At 39.8% G+C, this 26,374-nt stretch overlaps 1 protein-coding gene across 1 annotated transcript in view; it reads left to right on the forward strand.

The window, feature by feature from the left end:
• CPED1 (cadherin like and PC-esterase domain containing 1) overlaps positions 1 to 26,374 on the forward strand; it is a 2,422,552-nt gene that overhangs the window by 794,558 nt on the left and 1,601,620 nt on the right. Inside the window, exon 12 of the mRNA XM_044087326.1 lies at positions 593 to 762. Within this exon, the coding sequence (XP_043943261.1) occupies positions 593 to 762 (170 nt within the window). The remainder of the gene's footprint in view (positions 1 to 592; positions 763 to 26,374) is intronic.

The raw sequence follows: 26,374 nt of genomic DNA on the forward strand, positions 1-26,374 counted from the left end.
CTGCTACCATGTTGTGCCTCTGTTTTCTCCTTAGAATATAGTTGTGAAAAGTATTTATAGTACAGATCAACAGTTTCTTATGAATAAATGTTCATTCTGCTGAAAATAAAGTACAACCTTATAAACTGCATTATTATTATTATTATTATTATTATAATTATATATAAGATATTGTATTATATTACGACACAGGCTCTTTCATAAGGGCCTACAATTGTTTCTACTACATTGCTTATTCTTGGAAGGTACTAATGATGCAGGTAACTAAGTACTGGCATTCACTGATTAGGTAACTATTTTATATGTTGTCATCAGCAGCAGGAAACTGTCAATAATGAATTAAACAAAAGTGGCACAAGCCTGACTGAATTTAAAATTTCAGACCATCTGTGTGCATTCTAATGGCGGATAAAAAAAGAGTGGCACATTAGTTTGCTAATTTTACTAAGCAAGATTAGTAGAGCTACAGTACGTATAAATGTACTAAATAAGTTTTGAGTCATAAAATTGACTTTTCTCATGTAGTTTAGAATGTGTATTACAATATTGTTTCATAGTAACCAAATGTATCTTTTTTGCATATTTTAAACAGGTTTATCCAACAAGTTCTCAGAATTATCAAACACTTCTGTATCACTTGTACAACAATTTAGATCACCATGGAGAACTGGACTCTGTCATGGAAATGCACTTGTTTTTGTCAGAGCTACTGGAACATTTCCAGTTACAGAACATGCAAAGAGAATCAACTGGATCGCCACTGTAAGTTAACATAATGGTTTATGTATGACACTGGAAACACATAAGCAAAAAAGTAAATTATTAATGATTATGGGCACTAGACTTATTATAAATAATATTCCTGGAAATCATTTGTAATAATGTAGCATCACTTTAGTGACATGGAGTTGTTAGCAAAGCATGCAATTTTTGCAGTGCAAATTGGATTAATAACTTTACTTGGATGCTTTCCAGCTGGTTTGCATTTGTAGATTTCTACAGATCTTACAGAACTTAACAAACATTAATGGACATTTAAAGGTCCAAGGGGTACATTTACACACAGACTGCATCAATTAAAAGAAGACTACAAATGTATGGCATAACATCTATGTGCCAATAGCAATACAGAAATGAATTTTAATGCAATTTTCTCTTGCAAACATAATTAACTCTCCCATACACCTGTGAATGAGTTTTTATGTAAATGGAAACAAACAGTAAATAAGATAACCTGCAGGTAAAATGTAGGCTCACTTTCTTTGTTTAACTTTACTCTCTATACAATATAAACAAATAAGTCAGTTATTATATAGGTATAATCTTCAAATTAGTATCACTGTAAAACATCTCATTTTTGTCAAATGACTACTTTCCTACAGAACAGGACAGAATGAAACAATATAGTTAATCTTGTATGCTAGATGACATTTTCTCAGTAAATGTTTTCTAATGGTACCTGGAAAAGCTTACAACGTGCATATTAATTAGCTCATTTAATGAGGTTGGATAGCTCTGATTATCAATAGTGATTTATTGAGTGACACTCAACATAAATCATATTAGCTCATTTAATGGGGTTGGATAGGTCTGATTATCAATAGTGATCTGTTCAGTGGCACTCAAACTAAATCTTTCAAGTCAGCTTTTGGCAGGTGAATAGACAGCTGCCTTTCATGCAGAAGGTTGTCCTCCACTGCACATGATATACATACCTTTAACACATACATGATTTCACTTTTTCAGACTTCAGCAGTGTATTCTTTCCAGCTGTAAAATTCCTATTTGATCGTAATTAAGTTAATGCAACCTCATATGTCTAACTAAATAAGGAAACTAATGAACACCGCGCAGCATTGCTCAGAACGTTTTCAACATGGCGCTGCCTCCTCAAAGCAGTAGATGTAGCCAACACACTAGTAAAAAAAGGAGGGCAAATTCATCCTAGAGACAATTGTATAAAGCTGACATATCCCTCAGAAACTCAAACCTTCCATCATAACCAAGAAACTCCTGATAAAAGTACTCTACAGAATGAAAAATACATCATCCATGGACCACGATAATATACAAGGTTGACAACTCCCCACCCCATAGTTTATCTTTGTTAAGGGTAGATCCTGTATAATGAATTTGGTGAACTTCTTTGAGAGGTAATACAAGCCATGGACAGTAGACATGATGATCATACAACGCACTTCGGCTTGGCTAAGCTCATGCCACCGTACTACATGCTAACATAAGAAATAAGCTGAATAAACTCCAAACTGACTCCTGCATAGTTAGATCAGTAGCAAATTAGTTGAAGGACAGAGTCCATGTGGTGAAGATGGCTGATATGTCCTCAGTAATCATGAAGGTCACTTCCTGTGGTTCCTTTGGGCTTTGTGCTGGAACCCCTGTTATTCGGCAGCTAAATCACAAATCTCTAAATCACAAGTGAGACTCTACGGCTACCAAAGTTTGCAAATGACTGCAAACATTGTATCATCATTAAGTCTCTCTCTGACACATAGAAGATTCAACTGGAACTTATACATGCCAACAACAGTGCTCAAAAATGGTTTAAACTGAATGCAGGAAAGTGCAATATCAACACATTTAGTTAACAATCCCTTTATCTGTGTTACAGTACAGAAAACACCTTACTTCAAAATGAAAGCATTGTGAGAGATCGTGGAACATACATGCATGCATACATAATTCACTTGCTTTTGACCATCATGTTGCAAAAATGGTTCTGAAATCCTTTTAACTGGCACAGTTGATTGTGAAAGGTATTTTATCTAGAGGAAGGTCATATCCACTCTATAATTTGCATTGATAAGAACTATTATTTAATAGAGTGCCCCTTTTGGGATGTGTCTTACTAGGCATATCACACAACTTGAAAGACCCCAGAGGTTTGTAACTAAAAAGATCAGACACTACAAGACCAGAGCTACCAGGAGTGTCTGGAAGCACTGTCATTTTATTCAGCGTCCTATAGATTTCTTAGGAGTGATCTGTGCCTAGCCATTCAGGTCTTTAGGGAATCAGTAGTCTAAAACCTCTTATATCCCCACAAATTAGACAGTCCCTCCTAACACTAGAATCAAGGATCTAAGCCTGCTTCAGTAAATAAACAAAACACAGTGGACAGAAACATTTTTTTTGCAATGCTTATCCCTTCCCTGGAACAAATTTCCTCCCCAAATAGAGAAATGGAACAAATTTTCTTCTTTCAGAAAGGAGTTAGACAACTGGATGGGTATTCACCAATTCATCTCTGGAATTATTGTCTTGTTACAACTTGAATAAGGGGGTAAAGTGTTAGGAAGGATACTGGTGAGATGTAAATGACCACTGATATATATATATATATATATATATATATATATATATATATATATATATATATATATACTGGTCCCAGCTGCCTGGTATCTTCTATGATTCAATGAACTACTAGAATTAAAACCTTAATTCTGCTCTCCATAAAGTCGTCTACTGTAGAATGTTCTAAAATGTAGTTGTCAGTAACAGGTCCCTCTGCTAATCCCAAGGTGTGATGTACTCTTAATCCTCTTTCACAATATGCAGCTTTGTAAAAATCTGAAAGAACTTTAGTTTTCTTTTTTAAGCATGAATAATATGCAGTTATTGTTATTCTGCACTAGAGACTAATTCAAGTAATGGTTAAGGTCTTTAGCTCCCATGCATAAGGTACAAGTTTCAATCCTGACCTCTGGCAAATGCCTGTTTGGAGTTTGCATGGTCTGCTTATATCTGTGTGAGGTTCCACCCACTTCCAAAATAAATTATATATGCTGTGTTTCCATCTCAGATTCACCCAAGACTGGAACTGTGGGCAGCACCATAGACTCTCAGACTCCAGATGGTGCCCTGTAAGGGGAAGAGTTGTATAGTCCAACCACTTTGGGCATCTGCTGTGGTGCACAGTATCCTTAGGATAGAAGAACTTGGATCACAGTCTGGGCACTGTGGTAGGGCTAGTCACTCAAAATTGTAAAAATATGACCCTAGGTAATTCAGTCCTGTTTACTAATGTCATCAAACTGGGCAAGGGTTTTTTTCCAGTGTAAAGTGAGTTGAGGACTCGGCATACTCTGACCTATTCCTGGGACCCATGCTAACAGTGAAAAGGTTGTATGTGCCGCTATTGACCAGTGGTTGACTGCCATAAAACCCAGCAGTCATGGTTGAATAAGCTACTAGCTGGCTGGTGACTAGTTGCTCAGCTTGGGTTACCTGGGATAGCGCTGCTGAATGAAAGCAGGACGTAAAACCAATCAACCTGCCAAACATGAACTTAAGATTGCTGCATTCAGTGTAGTTTCACTGACAGGATGCAGCTTGGAAGTGGGTGACATGATAGTAAGGAGGAAGCTGGACATTCTATGTATCCAAGAGACAAGATGGAAGGGCAGTGCCACTTGGCATGGGATCCAGAGTGTACTTCTCAGGAGGAGAAAATGCTAGAAATGATGTGGGAATTGTGGTGAGAGAGAGGTTTCAGAAGGCAATGAGGGATATCATCAGAATTAGTGACAGACTTATGACAATCAGACTTCAACCTAATGATAGGTCAGGATTCATAAATTCAGCCTATGCCTCACAGCAGGGTTATGATAGTAAGGTGAAGAGAGCAGTTGCAGGACCTACTATATAAAGCAAGACAACATGAATTAGTGTTGCTCATGAGTGATCTGAATGCACATATTGGGACAGACAGAACAGGATATGATGACTGACATGGTTGGGGAAGCAGGAATAAAGAAAAAGAGGCCATTCTAGACTTCTCTTTGGCAAATGGATTGATTGTAGCCAGCACATGGTTCAGAAAGACAGACAGTCACAAGGTCACATACAGGAGTGGCCAACATGCAACTCAGGTAGACTTCCTCCTAGTAAGGACAGGGCACTCGGGCAGAATCAGTGATTGCAAAGTCATCCCCAGTGAAGCAGTCAGCCCACAGCACAAACCACTGGTTGCCACAGTCAGCTGCAAGCAGTGGTCAGAGAAGGCTCTAAGGTCAACAGAGACCAAGCTGAAGCCCCGCAATTTGACTGGACAGAAAGTACAGCAGTTCAAGGAATTACTCAGGCTCTGGACCTGAAGAAGAAGAGGAAATAGGTGGAGATGAAGAAGAATGGTAGCTCTTTAAAGAGCATATGTATGGGCTACAGACCAGATATGCAACTGAGCCAGGTGTGGAAATAAGGTGCTTAAGGAAAGTTGGTGGTGTAATGCAGAAGTCCAGGAAGCAGTCAAAAGAAAGAAAGAGCCTGGAAAAAGTGGGAGCTAGATAAAAAGGACGAGGATAAGAAAGAATACTGGATGGCTAACATAGAGGCTAAGAAAGGAGCTGCAATTACAAAGAACAAGTATAAGAAGTAATTTACCAGCTTCTGGAAAGTGATTCAGTAGATGGCACAAATAAAGTATGTCAGGTTGCAAGGCAAAGACAGAAAGATAAAAAGGTAGTCAGACACCCTTCATAAGGGATACCAGCAACAACCTGCTCAACAGTCTACAAGACATCAAAGGCAGATGGAAGGAATATTTCTAGCAGCTTCTTCATGGAAGAAGCCACAGAAGCTGTACTGCCCCAAACACGGCCTACAATGAAAGAAGAAGAGGCGCCCACCCTAGAAGTAGTAAGAATAGCTCTAAGGAAAATGAAGTCATGCAAAGCAGCAGGCTCAAATGAGGTCACAGCAAATAATGATAAAGATGTTAGGTGTGAGAGGGGTGAAATGGCTTCTAAGGGAACTCATAGCAGTGTGGACAGGAAGACATATCCCAGATGACTGGGGAATAAGCATACTAATGCCAGTGTACAAGAACAAAGGAGACATTCACAGCTATGGGTAGTATTCTTCTTCTTTTGGCTTTTCCCATTTAGGGGTCGCCGCAGTGGATCACCTGTCCGCTCATGATTGGCAGTGGAGTTTTACGATGTCGGGTTGCCAGCCCAGTGCCCAACCTTCCACGGAAAGCACACACATGCACTCATGCCTAGGGCCAATTTAGAGTGTACAATCCACCTACAGCATGTCTTTGGGATGTGGGAGGAAACCAGAGCACCCGAAGGAAACCCACGCGACCACAGGGAGGACATGCAGACTCCACACAGAAGGCAGCCCTGCCTAGGATCGAACTGGAGAGCCTCTTGCTGTGAGGGGGCAATGCCAACTACTACACCAATGTGGCTGAACTATGATAAGTATAGAGGTATCACTTTCTGTCACATTTTATTTATATTTTGTTGTCCAGGTTAGTCCCAGTGGGCAAGTAGCCTCTTTTCAGGGGAGAAACAAGGTGATATTCATACTACTAGGGAAATTTCCCCAGAACATCAGGGAACTTACCCTACTTTTTTTGACAGGTTTATGGAATTTTTTGCATCCACCTGAGCTACCATCAACTCAAGCAAATGGGGCCTTGGTTTAATGTCTCACCCAAAGGACAGATTGCGTGAAAGTTCTGGAGAGGGTGATTAATAAACAAGTATATAAAGTACTAGAAAGCAAGATGGGCAATGAGCAGTTCAGATTCTAATCAGGGTACAGCAGATACTTGAGAAGAAACTAGAAATGAGGAAGAAGCCCAACTGGGTATTCCTAGACTTGGAGAAACCATATGACAAGGTCCCAAGAAAGCTGATTTTGGCAGTCCTATAGTGGTTCAAAGTCCCAGAAACACCAGTAGAATTAGTGCAAGCTATTTACAAGGATCCATTGACTCAAGTATGGACAGTGTTTGGTCTCACAGAGGGGTTCACAGTGGGAATGGGTGTGCATAAGGGTTCAGTTCTGAGCCCACTGAAGTTCATACTGGTGATGGACTACATTAGCAAACATATCAGAGGGGACAGATCAACTGGTTGCCACAGTCAGCTGCAAGCAGTGGTCAGAGAAGGCTCTAAGGTCAACAGAGACCAAGCTGAAGCCCCGCAATTTGACTGGACAGAAAGTACAGCAGTTCAAGGAATTACTCAGGCTCTGGACCTGAAGAAGAAGAGGAAATAGGTGGAGATGAAGAAGAATGGTAGCTCTTTAAAGAGCATATGTATGGGCTACAGACCAAATATGCAACTGAGCCAGGTATGGAAATAAGGTGCTTAAGGAAAGTTGGTGGTGTAATGCAGAAGTCCAAGAAGCAGTCAAAAGAAAGAAAGAGCCTGGAAAAAGTGGGAGCTAGATAAAAAGGACGAGGATAAGAAAGAATACTGGATGGCTAACATAGAGGCTAAGAAAGGAGCTGCAATTACAAAGAACAAGTATAAGAAGTAATTTACCAGCTTCTGGAAAGTGATTCAGTAGATGGCACAAATAAAGTATGTCAGGTTGCAAGGCAAAGACAGAAAGATAAAAAGGTAGTCAGACACCCTTCATAAGGGATACCAGCAACAACCTGCTCAACAGTCTGCATGGCATCAAGGGCAGATGGAAGGAATATTTCTAGCAGCTTCTTCATGGAAGAAGCCACAGAAGCTGTACTGCCCCAAACACGGCCTACAATGAAAGAAGAAGAGGCGCCCACCCTAGAAGTAGTAAGAATAGCTCTAAGGAAAATGAAGTCATGCAAAGCAGCAGGCTCAAATGAGGTTACAGCAAATAATGATAAAGATGTTACGTGAGAGAGGGGTGAAATGGCTTCTAAGGGAACTCATAGCAGTGTGGACAGGAAGACATATCCCAGATGACTGGGGAATAAGCATACTAATGCCAGTGTACAAGAACAAAGGAGACATTCACAGCTATGGGTAGTATTCTTCTTCTTTTGGCTTTTCCCATTTAGGGGTCGCCGCAGTGGATCACCTGTCCGCTCATGATTGGCAGTGGAGTTTTACGATGTCGAGTTGCCAGCCCAGTGCCCAACCTTCCACGGAAAGCACACACATGCACTCATGCCTAGGGCCAGTTTAGAGTGTACAATCCACCTACAGCATGTCTTTGGGATGTGGGAGGAAACCAGAGCACCCGAAGGAAACCCACGCGACCACAGGGAGGACATGCAGACTCCACACAGAAGGCAGCCCTGCCTAGGATCGAACTGGAGAGCCTCTTGCTGTGAGGGGGCAATGCCAACTACTACACCAATGTGGCTGAACTATGATAAGTATAGAGGTATCACTTTCTGTCACATTTTATTTATATTTTGTTGTCCAGGTTAGTCCCAGTGGGCAAGTAGCCTCTTTTCAGGGGAGAAACAAGGTGATATTCATACTACTAGGGAAATTTCCCCAGAGCATCAGGGAACTTACCCTACTTTTTTTGACAGGTTTATGGAATTTTTTGCATCCACCTGAGCTACCAGCAACTCAAGCAAATGGGACCTTGGTTTAATGTCTCACCCAAAGGACAGATTGCGTGAAAGTTCTGGAGAGGGTGATTAATAAACAAGTATATAAAGTACTAGAAAGCAAGATGGGCAATGAGCAGTTCAGATTCTAATCAGGGTACAGCAGATACTTGAGAAGAAACTAGAAATGAGGAAGAAGCCCAACTGGGTATTCCTAGACTTGGAGAAACCATATGACAAGGTCCCAAGAAAGCTGATTTTGGCAGTCCTATAGTGGTTCAAAGTCCCAGAAACACCAGTAGAATTAGTGCAAGCTATTTACAAGGATCCATTGACTCAAGTATGGACAGTGTTTGGTCTCACAGAGGGGTTCACAGTGGGAATGGGTGTGCATAAGGGTTCAGTTCTGAGCCCACTGAAGTTCATACTGGTGATGGACTACATTAGCAAACATATCAGAGGGGACAGATCAACAAAGTTGCTGTATGCAGATGATATGGCACTGCAGGCACTCTCTGAGCAAGAACTTCAGCAAAGGTGTCGAGGATGGAATGCAAAACTGAAGGCGCATGGGATGAAACTGAGTAGGATAATACAGTTGTAATGGCAGCAAATGGGGGAAATTAAATAAAACTGAGAATTGAGATAAAAGGGAAAGTAGTGGAACAGTTTAACATTTCAAGTATCTCTAAGGAGTGGTTGAGCAGAAGAAAAGTATGAATGAGACCAAAGCCAAAATTAGAGGGGCTGCAGCAAACTGGGACAGAGTGTCAGGTGCATATGGCAAAGGAATGATAAAGAAGCTGAAAAGTATGTTACACAAAACAGTGGGTGACCATTACTAGTGAATGGTACAGAAACCTGGGTAGTAAAGGCAGAGAAGTTGAGGAAGTTAGAGGTGATGGAGATGAAATGCCTGAGATGGGTGGTAAGATGCACACGGTGGGATAGACAAAGAAATAAAGAGTTAAGAGCAGAAGCCAGTATTGCTCCAATTGCAGAAATGGTCAAAGAGAACATATTACAGTGGTTTGGGCACACATGCAGAAAAGCAGAAGGCAATCTGTTGAAGAAGAGACAGGAAGAAGGCAAGAGGAAATGATGGTGTCCTTCAAAGAGGTGGCTGGATTGTGTGAGAGAAGGCCTGCAACAGTCAGGTATGAGTATAGAAAAAGGTAGGACAGTGATACTGAATAGAGATTGATGGTGACAGTTGATATAACACCCCAAACTCATGTAAAAAATGGGAAAAAGGGGGTTGATGATGATGATGACAATGATGATGGTGATGGTGGTGATGATGATGACAATGATGATGTTGGTGATGATGATGTTGGTGATGATGATGATGACAATGATGATGGTGATGGTGATGATGACAATGATGTTGGTGATGGTGATGATGATGACAATAATGATGTTGTTGATGGTGATGATGGTGATGACAATGATGATGTTGGTGATGGCGATGATGATGTTGGTGATGATGATGATGACAATGATGATGGTGATGGTGATGATGATGATGATGACAATAATGATGTTGTTGATGGTGATGATGGTGATGACAATGATGATGTTGGTGATGGCGATGATGTTGGTGATGATGATGACGATAACAATGATGATGGTGATGGTGATGATAATGATGACAATGATGATGGTGATGGTTATGATGATGATGACAATGATGATGTTGGTGATGGTGATGATGACAACGATGTTGGTGATGGTCATGATGTTGATGGTGATGATGATGATGACAATGATGATGTTGATGACTGATGATGATGTTATTCTGAGCTGTAATGCAGTTGCCCTTCTAGACTGCCATAAACAATTTAGATTATTAAACAACTCTTTATTGTACAAGAACAATAAAAGCACACATTACTAAAAAATGTTCTGGCTGTATTGATAACACTAGGATGCATTCATTGGATTATGCGTTTTTGCAGAAATAATCTCCCTGTTGTGTTTCACAAGTTTTATGTTCTTCCTACAAAATGTGCATATCCTACAACAGACTTCACATACTTAGCTGATTAACTGTTTCAGATTAGCAAAATGCATAAAGCATTGTCTTTATTAAAACAAAACAAATGTAGAATAGCTTAACAGATATTAACTTCCTAAGTGAAATATTTTCCAGGGTAGGCATTACTGGGGAACTTTGAAATGCATGCATACCCACACAATACTTGATTTGTTATATGTTTAATCTTTGTTATTCCTTTGAATGCATGATAGCCTCATTCATTTTTCTACATATACTCCTGATTTTTACACTTATTTTTGAATAATTTGCTAGCTCTTCTTACATTTTTTCTTCACTACTGAGTTTTATTTAAAGCTGCTCTGCATTATATCTACTATATATCTTTTGTAAATGTTCATATTTATATCACCAAACCTTCTTTTAATGTTTCACTAATGTAAGCTCTTTTTTAAGACCACCCATTTTCCTCCCCTCATCCTTCCTTTTTGTATTATTTAAACCTTTTATCTCCTTATTGCCTCTGAGATGTACAGCTCTATATCTGTTTTCTTATTAACTATCGCATAGCCATCTCCACTATACCTTACCTTCTGTAATCGTTGTCTCTGCTATCATTTATAATACATTTCCACTCTTCTTTTTTAAACAAATGCAATTTACTTTGTTTATTTACATGCCGTTACAGTTTATATTCACTCTCCACTCATTGCCTTCTTTCAATTCCTTAATAATTTCCATTTATTTTGTGTCCCTATATAATAAACTAACTACATACATTAACCGTATTTTGTTGTTAATTAGCCAGTTTGCACTCCCATGACCCCAACATATAACTGGCTGATTTCTTGGTCACATGCCCATAAGTCTCTTCCTAGCTTCTTATCACCCAGTTTTAAATTTGCTTGGTTCATGTACCCTTTCATTACATGTACATATCACCCTATCAGCCATTGTAAGTCAGGCCTATTTACAACAACTAGGAAAACATGCACACACACACAGTACATAAAACATGCTGTGCTTATATCATTCAGAATCAATGAGAGTAACATAAATTAAAATCTCACACACAAGATTTAGGAAAACTAGAAAAAAAAATTACAGTATTGAAAACAAGGAAATGCAAACCACATCCAACACTACTGGCAAAATGGACTTGAATCTAAATATTTCCACTAAATAAGAATATAATCACTAAAACATCAGTACACATTACAACTAATATTTCTAAACCGTGTCCTTACTAAACAACTAAAATAATATCACAAATTACTGGATACTATCAAAAAGGATTAAGAATTACCTTAGAACTAGATCAAAAATTTTCCTCAGAATTAGGAAAGAAAAACACACACGAGAGAACCCATTAATAAAAAGCTGCACAACCTGTACAACGTTTGTGAAGCTACTCCTATTGCAATGAATGGAAAATGATGTAAACTAAAAATACAGAATGGCTAAATTAAATTTGCTGGGTCTGGATCAGAAACAAATGAAATGTAATGTATTGTAGGCTAAGTGGATGTTATTCATGACTCATTAAGTTACCATTTGTCATAATAAAATTCCCTAAACCTGAAATATGGAATATTTTATTTTATTTATCAAAATGCAAAACTCCCCATAATTCACGTATACACACCTTCTTCCATTCATCTTCATCAATTACATCTTTCATCACCTTCACCTACTAGAAGCTAAGAGGTGCTCTATACCATAAATCTCTTCTGCATACTGCACAATTGTTCTACAGGTTATAAGTTTTGTATAGCACCTGCCTATGCTATATCCCTTACCAAGTTTTTATTTATTTATTTTATTTGATATTTGTTTACAGGAAAAGTTTGTCTGGGCATAGAACCCATTTTTAGTAGAGGCTCAAGGAGAAACACTCCAAAAACAGGACATTTAATACATGTACAGTAAAACACAATTTGCAAAACAAGTAAGATGACAGAATAGCCAACCATGCAATATGTACACAATACAAAGTAGGCGGCAGGAGAAATAACAGTACAATATTTATATTTCTGAATATTTATAGTTTTCTGTAACTAGCTGGTTAACATTACTGTGTTTCTACAACTTTTACAATTTGAGACCTTCCTTGTTCAGACCAGAGAGCTAAGACTAGGCTTTGAAAAATAAGTCATTAAAAAAGATGATGGAGGGGTGACTGAACAGTATAGAAGTTGTGAAGAGAAGAGAAAAGTAACATAGGAAGAGGAAGAGGAGGGGATCACCAGAAGAAAATAAAAATATTATGTTTCAACCTGGGGTGATGCTAGTGCAGAGCCAGGATTGAGTGAGAAGGTGTTTTTGTGTGTGTTTAAATAAATGAGTGTTATATATCATCCTAATGATCTTTGGGATATTGTTCGAAGGTTTGGATAATGAATTTGAGTATAGAGAGCATCTGATGGACTTTCTGTGTTCATAAATAGTAAGGAGTTGTTTACTGGAGGATTGAAGAAGGCTTTTAGGTAGGCAGTGATTGAGTAGAGTTAACAGCAAGACAAGCTAAGGGGTTATATGTGATTTTGTGCACCTGGACAAGCTGGGTATATTTAAGATAGATTGGCGGCTTGAACCAGTTAAAGGACTGGAGTACAGTGCATTTGCTGGAAACTTAGCCACTTTATTGCAGCATAGCTTTAGTTTTGATGTTAGATTGGCCTGCAGATTGACTGGAAAGGACTGGAGTACAGTGCATTTGCTGGAAACCTAGCCACTTTATTGCAGCATAGCTCTAGTTTTGATGTTAGATTGGCCTGCAGATTGACTGGAATAAGAGAAGCAACTAAGGAAGGAAGGAAGGAGATATGACCTGGCAAGTATAGCTCTGGAGGGGTTAATGAGAAAGGTCTTTGGCCTGCAAAGCAATCCATTTTGTTTGTTGGTGTATTTTTTATGGAATTTTGAAAACGTATGTCAAATTTAAGCTGGTTCTCAATTATTATGCCTAGCAGGTTTGTATAGAAAACATTTATAATGGTGCTATTTAACGATGAAAACTTGAAGTTGCCCTTGATAGAAGTTATGGACTTACCAAAGAGTAAGTGTCGTTTTTTGGGGGGTGGGAGGTGGGGTTGAGAAATAACTAATTGTTAGTTAACCAATTTTCAATGGATTTGAAGGCATCTTGTGTAATGGTTTTAGATCAGTGAGACTGTCTGCAGTGCAAATGAAAGTGGTATAATCTGCGTATTGTGCCAGAGAAGCATGTTGGCAAGATGTGTGAAGATTGCTAATAAACATATTAAAGAGAAAGGGACCATGGATGGAGCCCTGTGGAACCCAGGTACTTACTAGGAAGAAAGGCGAGAAAGCAGAGAGCAATTTAACAGATTGGCAATGATTAAATAGAGAGTTAGTAAACTAGTTATGAGTAGAGCTGGTTAGACTGAAGGCAATCATTTGTAATAGTTTGGCATGAGAAACAATACTGAAAGCTTTAGGGAGGTCTTGAAAGAGGGAGAATACCGATTTATTGTTATCCCTGGCCTTAATCATGGTGTCTTGGAAGGATATAAGAGTAACTGTCGTACTATGTGATGGTCAGAAGCCAAGTTGGGTTGGGGTTAATATGTTTTCATAAAGTAAGTACTTTAACAGTTCTTTGTGGATGCCTTTTCCAATGTTTTACAGAAAGAAGGGACAGTAAGGCAGTAGGTATGAGATTTATTTTGGTAGAGTTACCTCCTTTATGTAGTGAAATATGATTTTTTTTCCATGAGAAAGAAATCTATGATTCTTGAATGGGATGACTGATTACAATAGAAACTGGATCTACAATTGCATATGATGCCAGCTTCAGGTATCATGTAAGTTATTGACAGAGGTGGAGCAAGGACTGAGTTTTCTTACTAGATGCACTTTATGTAGGAGGTAGAAGAATGTGAGGCTATTGAAGTTTGGATTCTGTTTTGGGCTAGAATGGGATGGTAAGGAACTGCTAGTAAGAGTAGAGTCTATGAAATGAGAGATGAATTTGGCAGCAGTATCTAAGGGAGAGAGATCTGGGAAGGGGGTTGGAGTATTAAGTCTACAAGGGGGTAAGATTTTATTTAATGAATACCAATATTTTTTAGGATTATGTTTTAGGTTAAGCTGAAGATGCAAGTAATGCTGTTTTCTGTCATTGTTGACCTTTTTGGCTAGGTTTCAGAGATGTCTGTGGTTTTTTTTAGATGTTCTAGGGTTTTGTGCCATTCTCTCCAGGCTTTATCATTTTTTTTATTAGAGTTTTGCTAGTGTAAGATAAACCAGGGTGTCTGTTTGGTATTGACTGTTCTTCTTATATGGGCTAGGCTATTTAGAGTGTCAAAGAATCTAAAAATAGCTTCATTTAGTGGTAATGTATGTTGAGAATACTAATTAAGGGATTTAAGAATATTATTAAACTTCTCTGGGTCAAACTCGGAAGGTAGTGGGATTCCTTATATTACTGTTTTATGTGCTAGGTAGTTAGTCAACAGGTGTAGGTGAGATGTCTATCAGAGAGAATCAAGGAAGGTTCCTGATAAGAAGTAGAGATTAAGGTTTCAGACCACGATCAAGTCTAGGATGGAGCTGGTACTGGTATTTTTGTTGTAGCAAGTAACATAAGTTTTAAGTTGAGTAAATTATTATAGGATAACACTATCAGAGGAGTAATCAAGCTACAAGGCTTTGCTAGTCTGTGTTAATGTCTCCAAGAATAATGGTTTCATAAGGTATGTTAAAGGATATCCAGTGTAAGATGTCCTCTAGAATAGGTGTGTTGTTTTCTGGAGGGATGTAGACAGAGGTTATGAATATTTTTTGTGGTTGCCGACTTTGACCAGAAAGATTAGAAGTTCTGCATTCTACAATTTTGGTGGACTAATGGGGCAGTAGAGAGAGTGAAAGCGTTCTTCCTACTTTTTTGCATATTCTCTCAGAACTAAGGATAGTGTTACCTGGGGGAAGAATTTCAGTATCTTTTATTTTAGGTTTGAGCCATGTTTCACTGGCTGTTATTATATCTGGGGAGTACTGACTGATCCAGTAGTAAAATTCAGGTACTTTATTTAACATGCTGCAGAAATTTATGGAAGCAATTTTTGGATATTTGGGGACGGTAGTGATGAAGTGATCAAGTGTAATGGGTGGGTAGAGTGAATGTGATATATGGTCCTAGATTAGTGTGTACATTGTCACATGTGTTGATTTTTTGAGTATATGTGCAGGGATGGGAATTTTGGTATATTTGTTTTAGGTGGAATTTTGATTTGCTTGGTTATGGGGGGAATTGAGAAACCTATGCTTTTATATTTTGTGTGGTGGTATATTGAATATGTTTGGTGAAATTAATATGGTAGCTGTAATGTTACAATGGTATGCTATACAGGTAATAGCGGGAGAGTGATAGTTTGGTGGGATTGTAACATATACAATGTGATGTAGAACAGCAGTAAGAGTATTGAGAAAGATAAATAAAGTAGGAGCAGATTTTACATCGCAAACCATAAAATGTATGACTGCTTATGTTGTAAGTGATGGTTTAATAAAGATGTTTCTTGTTTAAAAAGGGGTAGGAATTTAATAATTTATAGGTTCATAGGTTGGTACTAGGCTATCAGCCCTAGGACCTATACAAGCCTAGCCATAACGATTCCCTGGCTATTTCTTCCCAGAATATTTACTTCCCTTGTTCCTTGTCTACCAGGGCAACTGACATGATCCCCGGGGTGAATTTCTATCTCCCATCCAATCGTCAAGGTTCCTTTTGAAGTGGGCCAAAGAGGCACTCAGCTTGACATGTATGGGCAGTCTATTCCAGAGTATGGGGAGTCTCTGGGTCAGGAACCTATCCCTCCAGCATATTTTGTTCATTGTGATGACCAGGTTTAGATCCCTGGAGCATGTAGCTCTGAGGGATTGGGATTTCTTTAAGTGTAGCATGTCCAACAGCACTGGGTTTGACATGGCCTTGTATGTTAAGCAGAGATCACCTCTGAGTAGGCAATATGTGACAGAGTATAGCTGGAGTTTTTTTAGATGGTCAGCATAGGGCATCTGCTTTAGGCCTGTGATTCTTTCAGTGAGGTATTTTTGTGGCCTTTCCAGTTGTTGCAGATGTCTTGTGAGGTACATAGCAAACAGGGTGTTGTACTCTATAATGGGTCTAATGAGAGATGAGTACAGTGGGACAATGACCTCCTTTTTTCTGAATGAAAAGCCCTTAGTGATGAGGTGTTCCACAGAGAAGAATTTCCTGACTGTAGTGGCTATGTGGTTATCGAAAGTGAGACCACTGTCCACCTGTGTCCCTAAGTCCCTTAGCACACTTTCGGTGTTTAGTGTACTGCCACTTATGTGGTAATTCATGGGTACATGTTTTTTCCCAAAGGGGATAACTATACATTTCTTGGCATTGAGCTTGAGCCTATGGCTCTGGCACCAAGCATCTGTTTCTGTAAGGCCCTTTTGTAGAATATCCACATCATTTGGGGATTCAATAATGGCTCCCAGTTTGTAGTCATCTGCAAACTTTGTTAGCAAGAGTCCCTTAGTGCTGGCCTGTACTTCAGAGAAGTAGATGCCAAACAAGAGCAGTCCCAGGACTGAACCCTGAGGTACTCCACTTGTCACTTGTCTGGAGCTGGATTTTGAGTCGGCTACTTTTACAGTGTGGGTTCTGTCAGTAAGCTAGTTAGCAACCCATCGAGTGATGTAGGGATTAATGCCCAGCTTAGTAAGTTTATCTATGATTCCAGAGTGGGGGATTGTGTTGAAGGCCTTGACGAGGTCTTGATAGGCTGTGCGGACTGCCTTAACCTCATCCACAGCTCTGGAGACTGACTTGAAGAAGTCAATCAGTTTGAGGAGACAAGATCGGCCCTTTATGAAACCAAACTGTGTGGGGTCCAGTGTTTGAAGGCTGCCAATGTCTTTGTTTATAAGTTCCATGATAATGCTTTCCATGGCTTTGCAGATCAGGCTCGTCAGACTGATGGGACGATAATTCCCGGGATCCAAGGTGGATCCCCCCTTGTGGAGTGGGATAACTGTAGCTGTAGCTGTGCGCCACTCATTGGGCATGAAGCCTGAGGTGAGGCTATGATTAAACATGACACTTAGGTGAGGTGCCAGTTCATTTTGTAGTTCATGTAGTACACAGCCTGGGATGTTATCTGGTCCCATGGATGCTGTATTCTTAGCTTTGGAGAGTGCATTTTTTACCTGTGTGGCCATGAATACCGGAATTTGGCAATCTTTTGGTATTGAGATGGGCCCTTTAGGGGGTGAGAGGGGGAGTGAAGTTTGCACTGAATCGATCTGCCAGGATATTGGCAATATCCTTGGGATCAGTATATTTAAAATGCCATTCTGTTGTAGCTCAGAGCAGATCTGAGCATTGCCATTTAGATTCTTGGCATAACTATAGAATGCCTTGTGGTTGTCCTTGGAATATTTGGCAATTTTGTTTTTGTAACTAGCTTTGGAGGAGTTTATGAGGGATCTCAGCTTCTTACCGAGGCTGGTAGGGGAGTTTTTTGCATCCTGTGATTTTCCTCTTTTCTGCAACAGTTTCTTCCTTCTGTTGTATAGTTTGTTTATGGTAGAGGGTCACCAGACTGGGTTCCTTTTTTTAGAGGAGACCATCTTGGTTCTGTTTGAAATGGCACGATTCATGCACGAGTGGATGTGCTTGCACAGTGCCTTAGTGTAGGATTCAGCGGTCGAACGTCCAGCTCCCGTCTGTATGGGTGTCATGAAGTTTGTCACTTATGACGTGAGCAGCATGAAGTTGGCTTTGGAGAAGTTTTTTTATGGAGGTTTCCCTGGGTGGGGTGGGGGTAGGATGTGGACATCAAGGGTGATTAGCTTATGGTCAGACCTGACCATCGAGGGGGTGACCACTGGTGTGGAGCATCAATCTCCCATGTTAGTAATGACCAGGTCTAGGATATTTGAGCCCGTGGTGGGACTATGGATTAGTTGGTCCAGGGCATTGGAATTTATGAATTCCAAGAACCGTTAGGCAATGGTGTTTGTACCCGAGTAATTTTCCCAATTAATGGCAAGGTAGTTGAAACCACCCAGTATTGGAGTGTTTGGTTGTATCTTAATATTATCTAGTATGTTTAGAAAGATGTAGTGAGAATCCTGGGGCATGGTAGGGGTTCTGTAGCAAGCTACAATTTGGATTGCAGTCTTACCTATTGTCAGTTGCACCTGTAGAATTTCAGATGTATTGTGTTGGGCAACTAGCCTGGAGGTGTGAATATCCTTGGTGAATATGGACACTCCTCCACCTTCAATGCTTTGGTCCTGGTTTGGTGGCCAAAAAGTGTGGTAAGAGTTGTAGCCTGGTATTGCCGGGGTGCTCTCTGGAGCCTTGAACCAGGTCTCAGTTACTGCACAGATATCGATGTTCTCCATTTTTAGGAGTGCCTCAAGAGAGTGCATTTTGAGATTTAGACTTCTAGCATTGAGCAGCATTACCTTTAGATTTTGCATGCTTATATCTGTTACGGTGGTGGTTTTGTCCTTTGAGCCTTGCCTAAAAAAGGCACTATAGGGGAGGCAAGAGCCTTAGCCAGTAACCTGAATCCCAGAGGCAACAGGTGCAGACCATCTGTGGCAAAGCATCATGGTTTGTCGATCATGTCATCCGAGGCAGACAGATATTGGATCCCCTTTGACTGACACCAGAAACTTAGCCAATTGTTGAAGTCAATCATTTTGTCCTTATACTGTGGTATCATTCTGGTCAAAGGCAGGATACTGCTCAAGGCTAGGGTCATAACTGCCTGGGCCACATGATCCAAGAGCTCTTCCATGTCTCTTTTCATGTAGTCCAGGGAGGTACATCTCAAGTCATTCACTCCAACATGGACAATGACAGAGTCGTATTTGTACTTGTTGTGGAGTGACATGAGTGCATGTGTTATGTGGTGGATCCTAGCACCCGAGAGACAGCTGACAGTAATTTTCTCCTTGTTCAGCCTAGTGAGTGGGACGTCAATGTGCCTGACTATAGAGTCATCTATGACTAAAGTGTTAGGTACGTTGTCTTGCCTTAGGGGCTGTTGTTTGGTGACATACTGGTGTTTTGAGCTATGTGTCACTTTGGTTGTGACTGGTGTTTGTTTGTGTTTCAGCTTCGGAGGTTCTGGTTACTTGGACAGGTTAATGTTAAGGGCCTCCGCATAAGTGGGTTTAGTGTTACTATGTGTGGATGTTGGTGCCATGAGTTTTGAATGGCTGTGTTGCTTGAGGTGTAGTGCAGGTGTTAACCTTCTCCTCTGGACTGTCTAGCACAATTTTGGCTGGAGAGTGCTTTGCTTCCAATTTGGCTATGTAAGTGCATCTCTCGCAGATTGTAGTGTTGAGTGGTAGGAGGAGAGGGTTGTCTGTGTACATGAGGCAATTTCTGCATTGCCCCAGTATGCCCAGATTCACCAGATGGACAGGAGAGTTCACCAGAAGCTGATCCTTGGACATGCCTGGTTCGGTGTTTCTTTTGTAAAGTACAAGAGCTGTTTTCCCTTACCTTGGCAAAGTACTTTGCAATTATAGGCTGTTTAGTACCTACAATTAATTTCTCCTTATTAAGACGGAGAATTGAGTGTGTGTATCAGTTTAAGGCTTCCTAGTGCTTTCCAGCAGGTTTTAGAACAAGTGCTAGTCACAGGGATTCAGATTTTAGTGCTACTACTGAGAAACCAGCTAGTTCTAAGGAAAAGTTTGAAGAGCAGACTTTCTGGCACCGTGAATAGTTTAAAGTGCTGGACTTATAAGCTAATAAAAGTGCAGGAGAGCAGAGAAATAGCAGACTTAAGGGAAAAAATGAAGAGCATCACTCTGAAGCTTACAAAAAATCCTGTATACAGCAAATGTGTATCTGGGCTACACTAGTTCAACTTCAAGGAGAGGTAGGAAACGTTTTGTTTTTTTTTTTTTAGTAGAAAGTGAAGAGGCAGAAGATAATGAGATAATTCGAGGTTCAGAAGCTAAAGGGGCGGGGCCTTTACTATAAACAGTAGAATGAGCTGATGTAATGTGACTGGGGGGGAGATAATTCAAGGTTCAGAAGCTAAAGGGGCGGGGCCTTTGCTAAGTTCTCACTATTTAATATTTAATGTTTAATAATATTTAAACAGTATCTAAGCATCCAGTTTCTAAACTTATCAGCTCCCCAAATTGCCAATGAAGAAATAATATATACCAACTTGAAAATAAACCAAAATAAAACAATCAACATAATAGGATGCTACTTCCCACCTGGCCAAAATATCCCTCCACTAGAAAACCTCCTCAGCTGGACTACCCACCATCTCCCTCAAGAGAACATAATTTTAGGTGACTTCAATATTGATTGGCAATCCTGTTGCGGCAACCATCCAACACAGCATCTAAACCTTCATGGCTTCACCCAACTAGTCCAGTCACCAACCAGAATAAATAAAAACTCCAACAAGCACACTACCCTGGACTGGATACTAGTCAGCAAGATTCCCCAGTCCTATATAGCAAGCTGCCTATCAAAGAGCCTCAGTGATCATTCCACAACATTCCTACTCAAAAAACACCTATATCAAGTTAAACCTGTCATCTACCGTCAAATACGTAAAAAACTACACTTTAACCCAATCCCATTCATCTCATCCCTCAAAGAATGTAACTGGCACCCTCTAAATTACCTCAGCCTAGATGATGCAGTCCAATTTTTCAGTACTACCTTCCTATGCATCCTAAATAACCATGCCCCCATAAGACTTACCAGAACCAAAGCCCAACCCTCCCCATGGCTACAGAAAACCACTAGGTCAGAAATGAAAAACCAAGATAAAGCCTGGGAACACTGGTGCAAAACCAAAACCTGCTCAGCTATACAGAAATTCCTTTAACTATGCAATAGAGTCAAAAAGCTAATAAAGGAGGACAAAATCCAATACTACCAGTCTGCCCTCAACTCCTCCCAACACATCCCCAAACAATGCTGGACCTCCATAAACTCCATCCTCCACCCAGGTAAAATCAATACCCCTACACCTAACATTCCTCACCGCTCAGAAAATATTGCTACCTCATTCAACACACACTTCACACAAACCGTACTATCACTAGCTAGACAACACAACCCCCTCTCCTACACCCCACACCTTCACCCGGTAATCCCCCCCACACTCTTCTCATTTTCTCCCATTCCTACCTCCAACATAAGAAAACTCTTAACTAAACTTAAACCCACAAAATTAGCAGTAGACAACCTCCCAAGTGAATTTCGACAAATTGCAGATGACGTCCTACCCTACCTAGTATCCATCTTGATTAACCAATCTCTGTCAGAATGCTACGTCCCTACACTATGGAAAATATCACACAATATTCCCCTTCACAAAGTGACCCCTCCACAGATCTAACCAACTACCGTCCCATAGTGATTCTATCTCCACTCTCCAAAATACTAGAGAGATGCATTCACTCTCAAATCTCAGACTACCTCCTTACTAACAACCTCCTTGCTAATACTCAACATGGTTTCCAACCAAACCATAGCACCACCACTGCCTTACTCTCTTTTACTAACACTATCCTTCACCATAAAAACAATGGCCATCTCTCCTCTGCTACTTTCCTAGACCTGTCTAAGCATTTGACATGGTTCCACACAAACAACTCCTCTCTGTACTCAATAACCTATCCTTTTCTCAATCAGTCACCAACTGGTTTCAAGGTTACCTGTCTGACCGCCAGCAATCTGTTGTATGGCAAAATTACATATCTCCCCAACTACCTGTCTCTATTGGTGTTCCCCAAGGATCCATCCTTGGACCCCTACTCTTCTCTAGTTTCACCAATAATCTAGCCTCTGCCACCAAACATGACACACTCATACAATATGCAGATGACTCAACCATCATCTGCTCAGCCCAGTCCCTACCTGAACTGCAAAATGTCACACAGGATGTCTTTTCCTCTGTTGAAACGTGGCTATCCGATGCCCAGTTAATACTCAACCCAAACAAAACTAAACTCCTCATCTTCGAACCCACCAAACATACTGAAAACAACTCTCACTTTAACATCACAGCAAAAGACAACACCACTATCCACCCAACAGATCACACCGAATTGCTAGGAGTTGAAATAGACAACAATCTCAAATTTGACATTCACATATCCATGACCATAAACAAAGTCCACCAAAATCTAGGAACCTTATACAGAAATAAGTAACTCCTCACCAAAGCAGCTAGGATTTCAGTTGCAAATTCGCACCATATCTCCACCCTACTTTATGCCGCTCCAATATATACCAACCTAAGGCAATGGCATCTAAATAAACTCAAGACCTGCTACAACAAAATTGCCAAATTCGCCACCGGGGCATCCTACCACAGTCACCACTCTCATTTACTGAACTAGGCTGGCTAGAACTCCCTCACCTCCTTCAATGGTATCAACTCGCACTTGCCCACAAACTGGTTAACCATCCTCTAAAGGTCCCATCCCTTCAGTATCTACTCCAACCCTATCTCACCACCAGACCACTATGATCCAGCAACAAAAATCAAATACAGGTTACTAGAGCCAATAACACTGTTGGAGAAGCACTATTCTCCAGCGCTATAGCCAAATTATGGAACACCCCCCCCCCACAATAACCTCTCTACCATCATGCACTCACTTCAAAGTTTTACTTAAAGTGCACCTAAAAACATGTTGGCTTTGCCCTTGTAACTCTCCCCTCTAACTTCTCCCACTCCATCTAGCCTCTACCTCTCTTCCACCCCACAAACTACCTTTGATTACAGCACGCTCTGATACTTCCATGCCTATCTACTTATTATATGGCAGTAACTTCTTATTGTAACAATTGTTAATATCTGGTATGACTTCGTGGATAGAACAGATGCTAGTTATCTACTGAATGTACTATGTTCTTCTTCTGTAACTATGTTTGTAATATTTTAATTGCTAGGATTCTTCATCTGTAACTATGTCTGTAATATTTTAATTTGTGGAGCTTTTCTCCCCGGGCCTCCACTGACAATGGACCTGTATCCAGTCGGACATTCCTGGTCAACAAATGTAAATAAATAAATAAATAATAATTAACAGTATTATGTAATGTTGTAGCATCTTCTGTGTGGAGGCATACTTAAATGGGGTGTGCCTTCGTTGAAGGTTGTACGTCAGGGCTGGTAACCCGGTACGTAAAAATCCACTACCAATCATTAGCGGACCGGAGTTCCGCTGTAGCAACCCCTAACCGGGAAAAGCCGAAAGACACAAACAAACAAACAAATGTAATGTTGCTTAGGTTATATGATATACAGCAATATATGTGAAGCATAATGTTTGTTAATTTTAACTTATTACAGTTTGATTATTTTATATACATGTAAATGTGCCTATGTCATAAGTGATAATTCAGTAAAGGTGTTTAAAAAAGTAGGAGCATATTTGTATGCTTTCAGATAGATAAAAGTCACTGTTTGTTGGTGTGTTAGGGTATTATAGCTGAAACTGTGGACAAGTTTAAGTCTTATTTTCTGTAGCATGTGAGGATGGGGATACAAGTAATTAGATGGGAAATTGATGATGAAAGATATGTTGAAAGAGCGAGAGAGAAAAAGCTGTTGTGATAAGGTTAGAGTTTAAGGGTTTTAAACAGAATCAGAGTGTAAAGAGTCAAAGTTGTTAGAGTATAGGATAGTAAAACAGATGTGTATTGTGATGAGTGAAGATTAGATGATGTTGTGGTGGTAGTGACTGGTGGATATTTCATGCAGGAAGGGGAGTGATTAGCTGTATATATGTAGAATAGGTGGGGTGGGTAGGAATTGGGGTTAGGGAAGGGGGAATGGAGCAGGCCCCACCTCCCCACCTGTGGAATGGATTAATAGTGCAAAAAAAAATTATTGGAACAAGTTCCAGCCCCTAAGGATCAGTGGATTGCCAAAAACAATCAACATAATTGACACTACTTGTGTGATCACATGGATAAGAGTGCTTGCTAGTGTAAATGCAAAAAGTAAATCTAACACTATGTAATATTTAAAGTTGTAGAATAAAAGCAAAAAGGGTAGAAAGAGACAGTAGCAATGGAATAAGGAGTTATTAGTAAAATCTTCAGGACATAGAAAAGATAGGAAGAAGCAAACCAGTGTAGAACTGCCACTACAGAAAAGATACAGAGAGGGACATTCACTAATGCAGTAGCTGGAATGACCAGTTAAGAAAGTGCAGGGTGACAGGTAAAGTAGGGTGTAACTCATTAATTACAGAGAGAAGAGGATGGGAAACTTAAAATGCATTGGGGTAGTGGAGGATGTCTTTGATTCCACTGCAATAAAACAGCCAACATACCATTAAGCCCATGCCAAGTAGAGAAGCTAACATTAAACTTTTACTGGTACTATTTTGAACAGTGCATGAGTAAGATGCTAACAGAATGTAGAAGTGAATTCCCCTTGCACTTACCTACCTAACATATTAACTGAGTGAATTCCTCTTACACTCAGTTAATACGTTAGGTAAGTAAGCTTTTGTAGGACTTGGTGTTGAATTTAATGTATTAAAGTCTTGCAACTCTGTAGTCTTTGGGGCTATAGTCCACAACTATATGGATATAACAGACAATACTAAGAATAATTGTTGAAGAATAAAGTGACATATAAAACGTACACAAGACAACACAGAACAGCATTAGTGTCAAGAAGAGGTGGTACAGATGTAGACCGTGAAAGTGAAAGCAAGAGACAGCATTAATAAGCAGAAATGAAATTAAAGTTATAGTATACTGATAGGGTAGGAAAGTAGTTTAATCCTGGTTGGGGGGCACAAAAATGGATCATGCATGGTATTTACTGTGTGTCCTGAGTTAGAAATGCAATACTTGATTACTGGCAAGGTTAGCTTGATGAACAAGGCAGCAGAACTAGTCCAAGCAGCTGTTTACAGAGCAAAAAATAAAAAGATCAGCAAACAAAGTCCAGACAAGAGTTACCAGAGCAGAATATCAGTGGTGTAATTAATAATACCTGAACAATGGTACACTATATGTATCTGCATATTTATAGTATTCTTTAGTACTACTAGATATATTAAACTGGCTAGAATTAAGACATGTAAAGTCAGATATTAATTTCATGTCCAGTTAATCACACAAATTGTCCAATATTTATTTACTTTATTTTATTTATCCCTTGTTGGCTGAGTCATTCCCACTGCTCCAATATCCTCTTTTCAGGGAATATTTATGTGGTATTTATAGTGACTGGGGAAGTTTGGCCAGGGCCCCAGGGAGCTTCTCCTATTTTTGCTGTAGGGGAATGACTGAGTCAACATGGAGGAAAGAGAGACAGAAGCTTTGTTACTGGTGTCAAAGGCTAGAGGTGCAAGTGTTGACAAATAGTTCAGTGAAATGGAGTTTAAAAGTATTATAAAAAGAGAAGATCTAATTCTAGAACTGCAACTTGATTGATTAAAAATGAGAGCTTGGTTTGTTTCTTAAATGATCCTGAATCAGGCGAGGAAAATGCTATGGAATGGTCCCAAGCAGTGAAACGCTGTGCCTATTAGGATGGAGAGGAAGTGACACAATAAATCAATAATTAGCAGGGAATAACTGAATGCAAAAGGAGTGAAGCAGCAGTAGCCAATGTGGTTGAGCAAAGGCTAGAGATGAAAGCCGCTGATACAGAACTCCATACTGTGCAAAGTAGAGTTACCAAAGTAAGTGTGACAGACTGTGTGGGACAAACTTATTAAGATTTTAGGTTTTTCAATAGCACATATTTGATCTATTATTATGCTAGGAACTGACATTTTTTGTGATGCCACTTATGGTACAAGTAACTGGAAAACACATGGTATATCCTTGGAATGAGCACATGTTTTAGCTGCACACTATTTACTAAAAAACTTTTTTGTAGTTTAGAACTGACGTCATTAAAGAAGTGGTCATTCATAATTATATTAATGACTTATGTAAAGAAGTGCATTCTATTTTTAAAAGTCATGATAATGTAATTATTTGGAATGGGCTATGGGAAGCTTGGGCTACTCCAAAACAGAAAGAC

Source organism: Protopterus annectens, chromosome 11.part0, assembly GCF_019279795.1.
Source record: "Protopterus annectens isolate FY-2018-M chromosome 11.part0, PAN1.0, whole genome shotgun sequence".
Taxonomy (NCBI): domain Eukaryota; kingdom Metazoa; phylum Chordata; order Ceratodontiformes; family Protopteridae; genus Protopterus; species Protopterus annectens.